Source organism: Sander vitreus, chromosome 23 (assembly GCF_031162955.1).
Source record: "Sander vitreus isolate 19-12246 chromosome 23, sanVit1, whole genome shotgun sequence".
NCBI classification, from domain to species: Eukaryota; Metazoa; Chordata; class Actinopteri; order Perciformes; family Percidae; genus Sander; species Sander vitreus.
Genome location: NC_135877.1, coordinates 7654266 through 7671963, shown reverse-complemented (window position 1 = coordinate 7671963; position 17698 = coordinate 7654266). Strand labels below are relative to the sequence as shown.

At 39.8% G+C, this 17698-nt stretch overlaps 2 protein-coding genes across 3 annotated transcripts; both read left to right on the top strand.

The window, feature by feature from the left end:
* Positions 1-4593: 4593 nt before the first annotated feature.
* On the top strand, positions 4594-5546 carry iapp (islet amyloid polypeptide). Its single transcript, XM_078243130.1, has 3 exons — positions 4594-4667; positions 5042-5182; positions 5288-5546. The coding sequence occupies exons 1-3, from the start codon at positions 4594-4596 to the stop codon at positions 5460-5462; spliced, it is 390 nt and encodes a 129-aa protein (XP_078099256.1). The 3' UTR covers positions 5463-5546.
* A 3418-nt stretch (positions 5547-8964) lies between these two features.
* pyroxd1 (pyridine nucleotide-disulphide oxidoreductase domain 1) lies at positions 8965-17360 on the top strand. 2 transcript variants are annotated; one of them, XM_078242494.1, is made up of 13 exons: positions 8965-9295; positions 9419-9499; positions 9794-9913; positions 10457-10585; positions 11069-11142; positions 11372-11568; positions 11687-11784; positions 11917-12019; positions 12113-12225; positions 13778-13900; positions 14726-14863; positions 15065-15154; positions 16434-17360. In XM_078242494.1, exons 1-13 carry the CDS (start codon positions 9218-9220, stop codon positions 16590-16592), a joined length of 1503 nt encoding a protein of 500 aa, XP_078098620.1. In that variant the 5' UTR covers positions 8965-9217; the 3' UTR covers positions 16593-17360. The 2 variants fall into 2 exon arrangements, with proteins under 2 accessions (XP_078098620.1, XP_078098619.1); XM_078242493.1 differs by having other exon boundaries at positions 12110-12225.
* Positions 17361-17698: the final 338 nt, after the last annotated feature.

The window sequence follows — 17698 nt, the reverse complement described above, 5'->3', positions numbered from 1 at the left end:
CCGCCACTAGTGGAATCACAGAACTACTACGATTCAACATTCACAAATGGGAAACTCACCATTTGGCCTAACTGTATGTATGAGCTTCATAATGTTCAAAAACATGTTATAAGTACATTCATTTAGAGAAGATATCAGTGCAATAATTAGGCTTGAAGAAATAAATGAGCAATATTAGTCAGACAAAATCACAAACCGCCATTCCTGACCAAAGAGTCATTCATTAACTAACTGTTCCCAGTATAGGTGGGTGTTGCTGACGTTAACTGTATATTTTTGTCTGTGGATGCATCATCGGCCAGACACACACACACACACACACACACACTGATTACGTGTGTGTGTGTGTGAGGGCTTCTCAGAGAGATCTCTGTGACCGTCAGTTGTGTTCCTCCAATTGTGCGTAGGTATTAGATGTTGTTTAAGTAGTGCACCATGCAATATTGGACACACTTCCAGTCCGAGTTAACAATAATGAACATGAACATCATTATCAGAGGCCACAGCAGCAATACCTTTACTGGCACTGGCTACTAATCTACTAATCATCCCCCCCCGTGACTCTTGATCCCTCTTATGTCCATCACTAGATGAATACTAGATGAATACTAGATGAATACTAATTGAGCTTGTGTATTGGAGCTTCCAAGCCCAAATCTCTGCACTGAATGTGAAAATGCTGCTATATAGAGGAAATAAGAATGGACTAAGAAGAATTTATGATACCTTAAAGATTGTGGAGGCTCACTTACCATTTCTGTAAACTGAGGGTTAGTTGTGCTATCAGTGACTTTGTTTCTGTGACGGGAGCAGGAAATTGAGCTGCCACCAGCATCATCATCTGGCTCCTAACAACACCAAAGTAACCCAACGGACAAGAAAACAGAGTGACACAAGAGACATGTATCCCCAGACTATATCTTATTAAAATAGACTTATAATCCTACACATACCACCCACTTTCTTCTTTATCTCCCTTTCTCTGCTTTTTCTGTCTTCTATCTTTTCTTTCACCCCATTCTTTCTTTAAAGATTGTGCACATTAGCCTTTCTAAATACCTTGCTCAGATCCACTAGAGAAGTTTAATATTTAATAGGTTAATTATATATTAAATCATTATTATTTTATCAACCAGCATTTGCCAATGACAAGGATAGAATACATTAAACAGGCATTGACAAAAACCTGTAGTGGCCAGACAATCCTAAAGTAGTTGCATTGTTTGTTAAATGTACTGCAGAAAAATTACCCTCGAAATGACAAATGTGAGTGTCAGGGAAGGGTGGAGTAACTTAGCTCATCATAACTTTGCTTCAGAAATAGACCGTAATGTATATGCAAACTATATAATCCATGTAAAGTAGTAAAATCTTTGTGTGCAGTTACTGCAGGTTTTCTAGGTAAAGCTTACAGGAAACACAGGGTGTTTGCTGGACCTCGGTGGGTTTGGGGGGGGGGTGTTAAATGTCCATTAGGACTGCACAATATCTCTCTGTTAGCTCACAGTTGTGGTGAAACCCACCAGCACTTATCAGCAGCCTACAGCCTGTGGTGGCATCTCCCCACTGAGACTGTGGGATGAACGTCAGGAACATGGTCAAGGTAGTCATTATAAATGTTATGTTATGTTCTTGAATTCTGTGATAATTGCATTTTTATGACTGCCCCTACAGTATATCGCTAGTTCATTTTCTATTTAATCCAAACAAAGCCCTGTTTCAGATGAAAACACATGCAGCAGAGCTAAAAATGTAAAAGAATCTAATAAGAATTGTTTGAGAGATTTCTGTATTTGTGTTTTTTCTGCTTTTTTTAATCACTGATTTAAAGTGGGTGTAGTTGGGAAAAGTTTATGTCATATATTCCCATGCACCAATCAGAGTTTAGTAACATTTCAATCAAAGTCTGACAATGAGTTGTGTGGTTGTTTGCTTTAGCCACATGGTGGCAGTGGGAACCGGCTGTAAACACAAACACTGACATCACCTTTTAAGTTGATATAGCTAACTTGTTAGCAGACAGTTACCTATTTACTGTACACATCCGGCAGACATGAAGCAACATTAGCATTTATTTGGAGCAATAGCAATATTTACTCTCTTTTAACTGCTAACTCCTGAAGGAAATATCTGGGGCTTTAGCTGCTAAATGCTCCACTAAATTCACCAGATAGTCGCTAACCTGCTGCACATGCAGCATACAGTCATATTTTAGAGCATTGTCACTGAAAACAGCTGTTGCTGTAGCCGGAATTGACAATGATGAGAGCGGTGAGAGTCAACCAAAAGACTAAAGTTGTGGACCGGAAAACCAAAACAGTGAGCTAAGAGATGCTGAAATGCTAGAGCTATGGGGACTGCAGAGTCAGGTGATAATTCTTAATTTGGGGTATGTCACTACACACAACAACCTTCACATTACACACTATTATTTGACCCGTTGTTGATATAAAAAATATTGATTATAGCAGCTTTAAAGTTAAATACTTTAAAAAATACATAATATTTCAAACAGACTTTTTCGTCTACCAGCCAAATGGCTAGTGAATGCTCAAATTTTGTACTGTTTTTTGGGCTGGTGAGTGAAGCAAATCTACCAGCCACTTGTATATTTTACCAGCATTTGGCTGGTAACTGGTGCTAATTTTGAACCCTGATTTCAAACCAAGTTTGCAAGAAAATGTTGCAAAGAGATGTGATTGCTAATTGCTAACTAGTCACATTTCCAGGTCACGTGCGCCAAGTGTTTTACCACTTCACTTCACTAATTAGTACTTTCTCAGTTGTTGGTGACGTGTCCTGTCAAAATAATGAGACTGCATTTATTATTAACGATAATTCATCTTCCCATTTATAATTCATCGTTGATGAAGCCCAGTGGGAGGCAGAAGGAGGGCCAGAGTTTGGTGACCTAAAACTTCATTACGTGTCTCAAGGTAAATAGGAAGACAACTTTCCTCTCCCTGGTGTGGGTTTATGGCGGGTCAGTCCCATCACAGAGGCTGATGACAGTGATGACGAAGGTGAGGATGAGGATGGTGACGTACAAAGATTTGTATGTGCATTTATGTGTGTGTGTGTGTGTGTGTGTGTGTGTGTGTGTGTGTGTACTGTGAAAATTAGCATTTTTCTGCGTGTGCAGGTTTAAGAGTGTAGATTAAGGTAGAGCTTAGAGTGCGTATGGCATATATAAGACCCTCTTGGACTTCCCGCCACCCCCATACACCCCTCCTCCCCCCTTGTCTTCCCCATTCTGTGTAAATGAAAATGCAAGGCTATATTTGGACAGGGCTGATGTCACAAGTGGTTTGAGCGATAAGCCTATAACTGTTGGAGTCGGTTTGTGTGACAGTCTGACAAACCCTGGACTGCTCCAGCGACAGACTGGGATCTGCTGGCTACTGGCTGACACAACAGAAAGTAAGTTCTCTGTCTTACTTAAGAGCTTCATTTGTCTTTCATACAGGACCTGTGCCTGAGTCTAATTCTTGTGTATGCATGCAAAAGTGGTGCTACAGGAAATGATCAGTTTTTACATTGTATAACAATAGTTTTCTTGTAGGTGTGAATATGATATTTTGCTCAATCCTTACCTCTTTTCAGATTTATTTTAAATCTTTAAATCTGTGTGTCAAATAAACAGAACTACTGTACATTTCAAATTCAAGATTCTAATGGCTTCAAAACACACCAAATATGTTGTGTTGCATCACAGGGAAATGTGCATAAAATAATGCAGAAAGAATTTGGGATTTTCTATGTAATGTAAGGAAGCATCAAACAAAAACTGATATGTACAAATATAAATGTTGTACTTAGAAGAATGATGTAACATATGATGTCAAATGAATTTTTTCTTATCAAGAGTTAAAACGATCAATGACAGAAAATAATCGGCAGCTACTTTGATAATCAGTGTGCTAATTTTCAAGCAAAAATATTCCCTGGTTCCACCTTCTCAATTGTGAGGATTTGCTACTTTCATTTATCTTATGTGATAATAAATATCTCAGGGCATTTTTAAGCTTTTTTAATACATCACAGTAGCTTCTGAGAAATTATGATGGCGAATTGTTATATTTTCTGACATTATATAGATAATATTATTCAAATAATTAAGAAAATAACTGTTAGTTGCAACCCTATTTGTAACTCTTAAGCTATGCAACAGGAAAAAATATTCATAACATCGGTGTTGAACTGGTTAGTGCTTGGTAGGTGCTGGTGTATTACTGTTATGGATCATTAAGCACAGCTTTAAATTAGACTGTAGGTGAATTATATTATATATAGTAATGTACAGAATTAGAAAACAATACTTGTCTCTTTTTTTCTCATAATGGTGACTTCAAATTCAGAGTTTCCTTAGAAATTACACACTTTCATGTATGTTGAATTCTGACATTAAATAGTGATGATGTACATAAATTGGTATGTGTCTGTGCTGCTGTCTTTTGGCCACACCTCTGTAGTTAAATAAAAGGTTAAGTGCAATAAATATTGCAAATTATGCTTTCTGGTTTGCCCTAGCTCTCCATAACAATAAATCAAACTTTGTTGTATTTGTGTTGATCCAGGTAATCACCCTACACAATGTATCACCTGAGGGTGCTTCTCCTTACGCTGCTTGTGTTGCTGCGCTGCGTTACCGCTGCCCCAAGCTACAGGTAAGTGTATTACCTACTACAAGCAGAGCAATGAGCTCTTTGGTGTGGCTGTGCAATGACTGGTAAAAAAAAATATAAATAAAACAATGGTTTCACTTTGCTGAAATGTTGATCATATCAGATCTGAGGTCAGCAGAGAAGCAGCTGAATATCATGGAAATTGTGCGATAAGTATGGCTGTAATGTTCTGTGTGAGGAGCAGCAGGGCACTTATAGGTGGAAGCCAATTGTGTGGGAAAGTGCTTCATTGTGCAACTCGTGGGGAGCTAAGTGCCCACTTTTTCTTCTTGCTCTCGGGACTAGTGGATGTTTTGAAGAGGGTATAATCAGCTATCAGTGTAAAACGGTTTGACCCTTTTACCTATGTGATTCAGGTACTTCAGTCCCAGCTCATCCAGCGAGCGGGAAAGTGCTCCCCTAGACCGTGACGGCTGGTTAGCTCCTGGGCTAATCTCCAATCCATTCCTCGGCCTCATGGGTACACGGCCGCAGAGGGGGCTCACAGCTATAAACAGGTAACAGCATTCCAGACATCAGCAGCTGTATTAAATCATTCATGAAAAAAAACATTCTATCTATGAGTGTCATTGTGATGTTCCTGCACTTTCTCCCCCCCCCAGCCACCACATAGACAAGAGGAAGTGCAACACAGCCACCTGCGTCACCCAAAGGCTAGCAGACTTCCTGGTCCGCTCCAGTAACACTATCGGTACCGTCTACGCCCCAACCAACGTGGGATCGGCCACCTACGGCAAGAGGGACCTACTGCCGCCTCCCAGCTACCTGCCTCTCTAATATCGACTGAGGAACCTCCACCAGCACTCCCAGTGCTCTGATCATACAACCACACATCTTATGTAACAATGATTGTGAGAATGAAGTTACTAACGGTGGTGGTGATGATGATTACGAACTGAGTTTTTTTGTTTATTTTATAAACTTTAAGAAACAGTGCCTTTAATTTAAACCATCAAAGTCAATATATGGTTGTTTTTTTCTGGCTTTATGTGTGTGCTGTAATGCTGTCCCACAATGGCATGATGTGAATATAACAACAAGTAAAAAATAAAAGAATAAATAAAAGAAAAAAGACGTAGAGCCATATGAGATAAATGTTATCTGTTGATTTTGATAATAAAGTTGTGAAAATATACTTTTGAAAATCTCCATGCGTTTTAAGCCACATTATTGCATAATCACGACTGCTGCAGGAGCTAAGTTAACATGTCATCAGCTAGTTCATTCATTCAAACCATTATTTAACCAGGATAAAAAACACCTTGAGATTACAAATCTCTTTTACAAGAGTGTCCTGGCAAGTGGCAGCAGTGTGGTTTCAAATAAATACAAAGACAATAACAAGTCAAAACATAGACACACTTTCACTCATCAAATTCAAACAACAATGTCATCATAAAGAAAAATCTGGGTCCTAAATCAAGTAATGTAGTACTCCTACACGTGCTCCTACTTGCTTCCCCCTGTCCCACACAAACTCCAGAATCAACTTGCAAACAAAAGGGGTTTCATCATGTCTCTCTGTAGGTATGGAGACATTCAATAGAAATTTCTACATTAATAAGCTGCAATAGTATTGTGTGCTGGAAGTTGCCACAGGTAACCTAAAAGGAATGCCTTACAACTTATAAGTTACGTGTGTTGCCCTATAGATGATTGCATGGCTGAGTCATTCCGTGTGAATGTAGACGCCTTAAAGACATGCAGGCATATATACACTGCAAGCCTAAACTTTAATTTGTTAGGTGTGTTTGTTTTGGCCCAAATTCAACCTCAGCTTTTATGCCATGTTATGTCATCTTCAGCACAACATTTCTAGGAATAGTTCAACATTTTGGGAAATACTCTAATTTGTTTTCTTGCAGAGAGTCAGACGAGAACATTTATATCACTATCGTGTCTGTACCGTAGCTTGCACCAGCAGCTAGTTAGCTTAGCTTAGGATAAAGACTAGAAACATGGGGAAACAGCTAGCTAGAAAGTTACATGTTCCAGCCAAGGAATGGTCCAAATTGTTGTGATTACACTTTAGTTTTTGTACAGATTAAACCAACAAGCTATAATGTGTTAATTTAGTGAGCTTTTTAAAGTGTGGATTGGTGGAGTACACTAACTTGGATGCTGGATGGCAGTCAGCACGGCCACATGTTTCAAAAAGCAGACAGGAAGCTAAGCAATGTACTGCTGTGGAAGCCTTGTTAGGTCGGAGTCGAAAGTCACACAATAATAATAACACAAACTTAGGTTCCCCAAAGTTTGTGTTATTGTGTTACTTTGGTTCTCACTAACCAATCAAGGCAGCCGGTAGCAACTCCTGTGTTCTGCAAGGTACAATTACTGTTTTTGTCAAAGTTTTCACTACGCGCTTTTTCCTGCTTTACCTTTCCGAAGGCTCTTTCCGAACAGGGAACTGAAGCTATTATATCGCTCTTTTCAAATCCACCAAACTCCATCGACAAAAACATTAATTTCACTTCGCAGAACATGGGAGCTACTAGTCGACTGTTACCACTCCTAACGTGTTGTCCACAGTAGTAACGGTACATTGCTTAGCTTCTGTGCCATTATTTCCAAACTTAGCAAAGCTAACGTTAACTCATCTAGTGCTAGCCTTCACATTATTCATAACCTTACTGATTAGTTTACTGTGTTAGCCCACGTCACTGATTTTTGCTAATGCTGAGGGGGTCGTTTCCATTGGAAAAACATGGAAAAGAAAACAGATGGACTCGGCCTATATGGACAAACTTCCTCTGTGGTGGACAATAAAATTGTATTGCATTGTATTGTATTGTGTTGTGACTAGGGTTCTTTTTTCAAGGGAATTATTTATTTAGTTCAAATATGTAACATATACAGCATGTATGTGTATGTACTTCTAGTTAATAAAAATCCTAGCATTTACATTACATTGAATACAATCAGTGTTCTTTTTTTATAAAGCACCATTTGTCCATATTCCATCATCACACAGAACTATATTCCATATACAGTAGACATGTGCTGTCTTCCTGTGAGGTTATTTGGAGGTAACATAGGCTAATGAAAATCAAGAGGGGAGATATGACGCACTGCATTAACCTGTGTTTGATTATCAGTGACCCAATCATCTCAGACACTGACATCAATACTCCCATGCATGGTTAACACCAGCATGAAAGGTTTTTCAAAAATAGAACAAGTGCCAGCATTTGCTGATGAATTCAAAAAACAATGCATGCCATTATCATCCAAACACCCTGACAGAGAATGGGGATCAGGTCGAGATCTGTCAATTACTTCATGTAAAAACACAGATGGCACTGTACTTCAACTGTTATCCGGTGGTGAGTTGTTTATCACTGCTGTAATGACGGCACTGATAATAATGAATGTTTTGATGGAATTTCCAGATCTGATTCATGACCTGGCAACCACATTAATCTCTGACATTAAAGATACAATTGTGAACCAAATATAAACAAGAGGGTTACCCGACCACCGGAAATTAAAAACAAAGGACTGTAACCCTGCTCCCACTGCAAAATTGATTTACAGCTCTTTTAATGCAGGGACTAGAATAGAACTAGACAACAAATAAATCAACATATGTTGTTAATATTTTCTGTTGCTAGCAATAAAATAATATACTTTGATTGTCAAATGTTACTCTGACAGCTACTGTACATACTCTGTCTATCAATAGGCCTAGATGCACACTAACAACCTCTGTTTATAGAGCAAATTTGCACTAAATTATACATTTAGCATTTACTCATTACAGAAGAGTTCCTGTGCACTCCAAATCGACTTCGATACTTGTAGCACACTACTAAACAGATGTTATGTGTGTCCATGACGCTGTGTATATGAAAGGTAGCCTGTTAAAGGCTGTTAAATTCACATTTGGCAGGAGATACTGATTCTATTTTAATACATCAGATAAGTAGCCCATATTTTTTTATTATTTTTGACAAACACACAAAATGCTGTTTTTATTATCATGACAATTGTAAAACCAAAAAATAATTGGGCTTTTAATCTCTCATAGGTCTGCATAAGTGTGAGTACACACAATTGACTGTGATTTGACTAACACTGTAGATATGTGAAATTTTCTGGTTTACACGAACAAAAAAAATGATTTAATATAATTAGGTACATTGGCCTGCACAGGGTCAGCTAGAAATTAAATGAATGGGTGGACGGATAACTACATCTGCTTATTAAAGTGCGTATCTCAGTGTCTGCGCTTTAAAAACTTATCCGGCTGCTTGCCGTAGTTAATTGTAAACACGGAAGTTACGTTGAGTCAATGCTCTGTCATCATGTGCGAAAGGGAATTTTGGTCACCTAGCTTTCACAATAATTTTCTAAGAGCATTTTCATACTCTTACCAATTACCAGTTGGGTTTTAAATATTTACCAACGAGTCTATGCAGAGAGAGAAAAGGAATATTGCAACCAGTTTGACTGAAAATGCAAAGGAAGCTAGCTAGTGTTAACGTCAGCTAACGTTAGATACCGTTAGCTTAGCAATTTTCTAAAAAGAAATGGCAGATAAAAAAGAGAAAACATTTAGGTTTGTGATCGTGGGAGGTGGCATCGCGGGTGTGACATGCGTTGAGCAGGTGAAAAAAAATGAACAAGTAATACGTTAGGTCTAACGTTACGCAGAAAACCTATTTTAACCTAGCGACAGGTGCATGTCATGTAGCTTGTTACTTAACATTAACCTTAATCTTCATTGACAGCTGTCATCCCAGATTCCTTCAGCTGACGTGGCCCTGATTACAGCAGGTCCACATATCAAAGCAGTGACCAACTATAAACAGGTCAGGATGTTAATGGTGTTCTGGGGGAGCATTATAATACATACACATATTGCATATGTGCACTAACAACTGACAGGGTTTGTTTCCCACGAGGTCTCCCATACAGTGAATGCATGGATGGATGTATTTTATACTAATACTAATATGTATATTATTTTATAACATCAGATATTAAAACTTGTTTTGTTTTTATTTGACATATCCTCGTTTGTATTACTTTGTCAGTCACCTGTCATTCTACTCTCATTTTGCACTCAATAATCTGTTCCATTTTCCTTTGTTCTCCTTGGAAAGGTTTCTAAGACACTGGAAGAGTTTGATGTTGAGGAGCGACCATCCAGTGTTTTGGAGGAGAAGTTTCCCAACCTGACTGTCATCCACTCGGCTGTCAAATCACTTCACACACAATCACATGCAAGTAGCTATTTTGCAGAGTGTAATATAAATTCATAGATTCTAACGGTGTCTATAAATACCATCATTTCATCATTTTCATTTTCATCATAGTATTTTATGTTATGCTGTGTTTACATAACATGTGTCTGGTTTGGTATTAGATTTAATAAGAAAATGTGCTAGTAATATTTGTATGTAACTAACAATTGTAAGTAACGAAAGCTGCACATGCTGTAATTCCTCATTAGTTGTTTAGTCATTATAATGTTATGATTTCATACAGTGATTTTCTGCAACATATCTCAACTTATAACAAAGGCTTTTTGGTGACTACTATCTGTCTACTATCTGGCTACTATCGCCACCTTGTGGACATGTAACCACATGTGGTCTAAGTGCAGTGTAATAGGACTGTGATTAGACTATGAGTTTTATGTCCAAAATCCAACACTAGTTTGTGAAAAGGAACATTACTTTCCCAAAATGAGAAGAGAGAAACAACTTTCAAAGCTTGATGTAAAAAATGAAGTCACTATTTCCCTTTCTTCTTTCTATTTTCAGTCAGTGGAAACTGCAGATGGCCGGGTTTTTGGTTATGAGAAGCTGTGTATCTGCAGCGGGGGCAGACCCAAGCTCCTAACCCAGGACAACCCTTATGTCCTAGGGATACGGGACACAGACAGCGCCCAGGTACAACCCCATCACTCTGGATGTTTGTATTGTTATTTAAATGCAGGCCTGAAATACTTTAGGACATTAAACTGATAAGACCTTCTTACAGTAGCCAGAAGCAGTTTGTCCAAAGAAAAAGAACACCCTCCACTTCTGATTTGTTGGTGTTTTGGTAATTTTTTCCCCCCTCCCCGTTATTCCTGTGAATTTGATGTTCCTGCTAAGATACAGTAAATTCAACAGAACTGGACCTTGACTCTGTGTGCAAAAGTACATTCTTAAACATAGCAACAAGTCCAGCTGCTACACTATCTTGTCGCATTTGTTTTAAAAAATGAAGGCAATAACAGACTGCATACCGTTCTAAAATAGAAGTTGTCTAGACATGTCCTTGTAATCTACAGTCAAAATAATTGAACTGAAAACATAACCTTCTTAGTAAGGGGTTAAAGAAAACAACACAAGTTGATGCTTATCAGCTTTCCCTGTTCTGTGTTGCAGGAGTTTCAGAAGCGGTTATCCAAAGCTAAGAGAATCGTTGTTGTCGGCAATGGAGGGATTGCCTTGGAATTAGTGTAAGTAACCTATAACCAAAATACTGAAACTAAATTGTTTAGTTCAAAAAGGCGTTAGGACAATGTGTGATTTTGTTCTTTGTTTTCTTATCGCAATTAAAATGTGTACGTTTTTCAGACTAAAGAGCACTGGGCCTACATGAAACCCCCTTCATATAACCTCACCACCATGTTCAGAGATCGTTCACACTGTCCAGTCACCCAGTGTTTCCGAACATGTTCTGTTTAGGAATGAAGTGGAGGGCTGCGAGGTGATCTGGGCTGTGAAGGACAAGGCCATAGGAAACACCTTCTTTGACGCCGGGGCGGCACAGTTCCTCATCCCAGCACTGGAGGCGGACAAACCAGAAAGTGCTGCCCCCTGTAAGAGAACTCACTACACCACAGAAGAACCAGCACCTGGAGCGTCCCAGACCTTCACAGCAGGTCTTTGTCTTAGGTTTAGTCCAATGCCTGACACGTACATTTTTCTCTTCTTCCCTTATGCTACAGTAGAATCTGTCCCAAGATGATCATATTCTTGTTTTTGTGCGTTCATTTCCAGATAGAAACTCACGAAGGCGTGGTTCTGGTCCTACAGAGGCTGGCAGTGCCCTCGGTCCAGACTGGCACGAAGGAATAGTTCTACGAGGAACAGAGCAGGTGAGATAGTGTGTGCATTTTGTTACTGATAGCCTCTGTGCCAATCCTAAATCATGGAGGTCAGCTTGGAAGTCTATTTGCATATTTCCCCTCTCTTGTCCCGGGTCTCTTCTCTCTGGCGTGTGTGTTCAGGTGTCCCGCAGAGTTTCATTGGAATACCAGTGTGAGGTGGAAAAGATCTTCACCTCTGAGGAGTTGCTCAATTCCCCACAGCAAACACTCCAACTCGAGAATGGTGAGAAATAGACATGCTGCTCGGATCTGAACTCTGACTCATCCTTTCCTCTCTCAACTTTTCAATGCTCAAGCTTTTCTGTCCTCTCAGTAGGATCCTGGCCAGTTTACATCCAGCTGACTAATGGAAAAACATTTGGCTGTGATTTTGTTGTCAGTGCCACCGGTGTCGTGCCAAACACTGAGCCATTTCTCAATGGCAACAATGTAAGTAAACCTACCTTTTTGAAAAATAAATCATATTTGCTTTGGGGATCTAAACTTAGCACAAAAAGTAAGGAAATTTGTGTTTGGTAGATTATTTCTCTGTGGTAACAATGCTTTTTGGCAATAAATCTTATACCGTTGGAAAGCCTGTTTAGATCCCTTTCAAGTGGTGCCCCATTTGTAAGGAACATGCATTTGTGGGATGAGCAGCAGCGCTGAGTATGGGGGTTACGCCCATGAAAAATTTGCCACATCTTCTCTGCCAATGCCAAACAGCTTATTCTGCCATTGACTCGTTTGGTGGATTGGATGATTCTGCCTATGGCAGTTGGATCATAGGGTCAAAGTGTGGAGAAGATGCGGAGAACGCTATGCTAATGCTGCACTGATAGAGTAACACCTTTTGGTGGAGGCAGTGTGATGGTGTGGGGCGGCATCTCCCTCACTGGAAAAACGAGGCTTGTCATCATTGGAGGCAATCTCAATGCAGAGAGATATAGAGATGAGATTCTGCAACCAGTCGCAATCCCATATCTCCACAGTCTGGGACCGAACTCTATCCTCCAAGATGACAACGCTCGCCCCCACAGGGCGGGGTCAGAGTAGTCAGAGACTACCTCCAGAATGTGGGAGTGGAGAGGATGGAATGGCCTGCCAGCAGTCCTGACCTCAACCCCATTGAACACTTGTGGGATCAGCTTTGGCCTGCTGTTCGTGCCAGAGTGACCAACACAACCATGTTGGCTGACTTGCGACAAATGCTCGTTGAAGAATGGGATGCCATCCCACAGCAGTGTGTGACCAGGCTGTTGTGGCTGTGTATGGTTCTTCCAAACGCTACTGAGGCTCCTGTTTGTGAAATGAATAAATTGTTCAATTGCCAATATGTCTTGTTTCTTCAAACTTCAATCATCCAATCCACCAAACACCAAACGAGTCAATGGCAGAATAAGCTGTTTGGCATTGGCAGAGAGGATTTGGCAAATTTTTCATGGGTGCAACCCACATACTCAACGCTGCTGCTCATCCCACAAATGCATGTTCCTTACAAATGGGGCACCACTTGAAAGGGAACTAAACAGGTTTTCCAACGGTATAAGATTTATTGCCAAAAAGCATTGTTACCACAGAGAAATAATCTACCAAACACAAATTTCCTTACTTTTTGTGTTAAGTTTAGTTTTCTATTAGATATATATAGCTGAGCTTTGAGCTGCTAGTAAGTAAAGCACATCAAATAAGCAAAGCAAGACTACATTTGTCCAATGACCATTAGGTCTGCCATCGTATCAATGACCACGTCTTGGAAAGAATTGCGAGGGCAGGCATATAAAACAGAGAAATTAGCGCATTTACGCTGCAAGTTTGCATCTTCTTGTACACAGTTTGAAGTTATTTAATGCAGTCTCAAGGCAGCCTGTAGATGTCACTAAAGGACAGATTGGCTTTAATTACTCTTAAGGTAGAATTCCCCCATAATGGAATGCCCCCATGTATGAATCATATACTGGTTCTTAATGATGATCACTTTTGTTTCGGTTTTACGATTTAGTTTGCACTGGCAGATGACGGCGGCCTGCACGTAGATGACCACATGATGACATCAGAGCCAGATGTGTATGCTGCAGGAGACGTGTGCACTGCATGCTGGGAACACAGCCCTTTGTGGCAGCAGGTAAACCAATCATTGCATCAACCTGTTTTTTTCCTTTTTTTCAGACTTTGCATCTTTAGAAACTACAGTACATAGAATAGTACCTGAGTATTTGCCTTTTGTCACCCTCCACATCTGAATACCTACTGTGTAAAGATGCCATCTCTACAAATGTAAATTATTAAACACAACTAAAGTGATTCTGTCATCAGTCATTAAACATGTGCACTATAAATCTTTTACTAAAGGTGAAAGACGAACATGATATTCTTAATATGAGTTAATGAGTCTGTTTTTCAATTCAAACAGTATGCAAATTTACAGCAGGATAGCATTGCAAATGGTACAGAAACATGTCTGTGAAAATATATAATAAACTTGTTTTGACCTGTACATTTATTATACTGGATATAGATGTGTGCAATCAGCACTACTATAATCTCCCTGACAGTTTGTCCTGAAATGAGTCAATTTAGGTCATCAAGAAAACAGTCTTGTGTGGCCAGGTTAGATCAGTTGGTAGAGCAGGCGCACATATATAGAGGTTTACTCCTCGGCGCAGCGGCCGCGGGTTCGACTCCGACCTGTGGTCCTTTGCTGCTTGTCATTCCCCCTCTCTCTCCCCTTTCATGTCTTCATCTGTCCTGTGGAATTAAAGGCCTAAAATGCCCCAAAAATAAATTAAAAAAAAACTGTCTTGTTTCAGTTCCACAGGCATTAGCAGGAGAGCTAAACAAGTACATCTCATCAGGGTGTTGGAAGAGTCCACGTAGCATCAGAAAAACAGTGTTATATTTCCTCTATTTTTAAATATTCCTAAATTTGAATCTCATTCGGTGTGTTCAGATGCGTTTGTGGACGCAGGCCCGTCAGATGGGCTGGTACGCCGGCCGCTGCATGGCGGCACACGTCCTGTCAGAACCAATAGAACTGGACTTCTGCTTTGAACTCTTCTCACACATTACCAAATTCTTCAACTACAAGGTGCGTGGCATTTTACTGCAGGGTGGCCAAAGTTGTTCAAATAATAACTAATATGTTAATCATCTACTTTGCAAATTATAACCACGACTTTCAAGACCCTTTAAGGTCATTTCACAGCGCTACTTAGTGTCCTTTGGTCTGTACCTCTAGGCTCATTCACACTGCATTTAAACAACTTCCTCATTGCTGGTCATTCCACAGGTGGTCCTGCTGGGGAAGTTCAATGGGCAGGGCCTGGGGCCCGACCATGAGCTGCTGTTACGCTGCACGAAAGGCCAGGAGTATGTCAAGGTGATAATGAAGAGAGTAATAACATGTATAAGGGCTGCTCAATTATGAAAAAAAAATCCTAATCACAATTATTTTGGTCAATATTGAAATCACGATTATTTAAAGCTATGGTGTGTAGTTTCCGTCTCCCCCATGAGGAATTCTAAGTAATGACAGCAACACTGTTGGCGCATCCACATGATACAAGCCTTCTGTGATCGCGCACCACCCCCACCCCTCCTCCACGCAGTTGCTAGTAGCCAAGAAGAAGTCATTCAAGCCATTGCCAAATGAGTTGTTACGAAGCCAATTAAGACTATCAGCTCCACACAACTCTCTCTGTATTTGTTAGTATGGCTGTGTTCAGAAGATTGTGGCGTCCGGTGACTTTCCCGCGCAGAAACTCGAGTGACGATAATTACCTCTTCTGAAGAGTCCATGTTTTTTTAATCCTCCAGTGTCCTCCTTGGCTACTAGCAACTGCGTGGAGGAGGGGTGGGGGTGGGTGCGCGGTCACGGAAGGCTAGTATCATATGGACACGCCGACAGTTTTGTTGTCATTACTTAGAATTCCTCATGGGGGCGGCAGAAACTACACACTATAACTTTAATATAATATAAAAACGCCTTGACACGGGTACTCATTGTCTTTTGGTAAGATGTTGCAATTATTAAACAGTGAAATAGTTAAACAAATCCAAAGTGAAAACACTTTCAACTGTGAAATTGTCCCTTAATACTTTTCCCGTTTGAAATTTTTTTTTGTCATTCAGAACACATGCCAAAATAAGAGTTTGCTTGCGAAACGTAATGTGCAAAATAATCGTTTCTTGTTTACTCTGTTTTTTGTAATCGTTAAAAGCCCAAATTGTATTCGCGATTACAAGTTTGATTATTTGCACAGCCCTAAACTGTATGCTCTCATGTGTTAATGTATGCAGTGTTTTTTGAACAACACCAGTCTAATTTATGTGTGACTCATTTACCTATAAAAAGGATTTATTTTACACACAAAGTAATGCCTGTTATGTGTCACAAGTTGTTAAGATCCTGTTAGACATTCTTGAAGTGCCAATGGCATCATAAAATTTGCCATTTGAATTTTTGTGTGTGTGAAAGAAACTGTTGTTTTTCTGTGGGTATGATCGAATGCTGCTAATGGGCCAAAAGCGAAACAGAATCAGTTGGTTATTTGTTAAAGTTGTAGATGTAGATGTCTTTCCTCACGTCATCAGACTACTGTAGAATTCATCACATCTAGACTCATTTCACACAAGTTACCCATGTATTTTTGTTCCAGGTCGTTCTCAGTGGAGGCAGGATGGTGGGAGCGGTGCTGATCGGGGAAACAGACCTGGAGGAGACCTTTGAGAACCTGATCCTCAACCAGATGGATCTGACCCCGTACGGAGAGGAGCTGCTCAACCCTGACATTGATATAGAGGACTACTTTGATTGAGCATGATGGGTGTGATTCAGGAACACGTTGAGCCTGAAGAATGTCTACAGGCATGAGAAGGAAATGTGCATTCTATTATGTCCATGCTGATAAGTGTCTTTTTTTTTTTTAGTGGCAATGAGAAGTAGCTGTCTGATGAAGTAATGATTGTCTTTCTTAATCTTATAAAAACACTTGTACATTTTAAGAATATATATATTTGCTTTAAAATAAATTATTTTCAAAACCAAGTGTACAAAATTAGCACTTGAGTGTTATGTTTAGAAAAGGCTTTTTCATTTAGTTGTAGCCTTAATGCAAATCCATAATTCCATACACTTAAATGAGACAGTTGCAGCTATGAGACACTGTCACTTTTTTTTAATCAGAAGAATGCGATATGTTCAGCAATACATTGTGGTAAGAAAAGATAATCGTTTTGTTGCTATGTTGTCTTGATCAAATTTCCACCTAAACTACGGCTCCTCCTCCTGTGCCCAAGCAGGCGTTATAACAATAGACATTATCAGGCTCACATCAATGATGTTTATGTTCCTTGGCTATGTTGCTCTTGGAGATTTGAAAATCCACGTTTAAAAGGACAAGAAACATTAAAAGCTGAGTGGAAAGAGTCATCTCCGCAAGGACAATTTAAACACCCATTTCCACTTGTAGGTCTTGTAGGTTTGTGTTTTGGAGTTGTGATTTTTTGTGTCAGTGGTTCACTGACAGGAACTTGCCCACATCGACTCAGCTGCTACCATTGGCTAATAAAGGTTGATATGGCAACCTTGTGTTTGTACTTGCAGAGCATTAAGCGAAACATGTAAAAATCAATATGTGTAAGGCAACAGTAATTGTGAAAAACTAGTAGTGAGGGTTAGTTACTGGGGATGTATTCCTGTTCTTTTCCCAAAAAGTATCACTTTGGAAATAAGTCTCCAAAAGAGACTGAAGAAATAAGGGCAATACACATGAATTAAAAGCACTCCTTTTCTTAAACTGATAAGGTATCCCTGGGTAAGATAACACCCTCCACTTAGCTCAACTTAAGCTGCTCAGTGCCCATCAGGAAATGGCCGACTGATTGCCAGGGCAGCTTTCCCAAAGTATAAGTGTGTACCTGT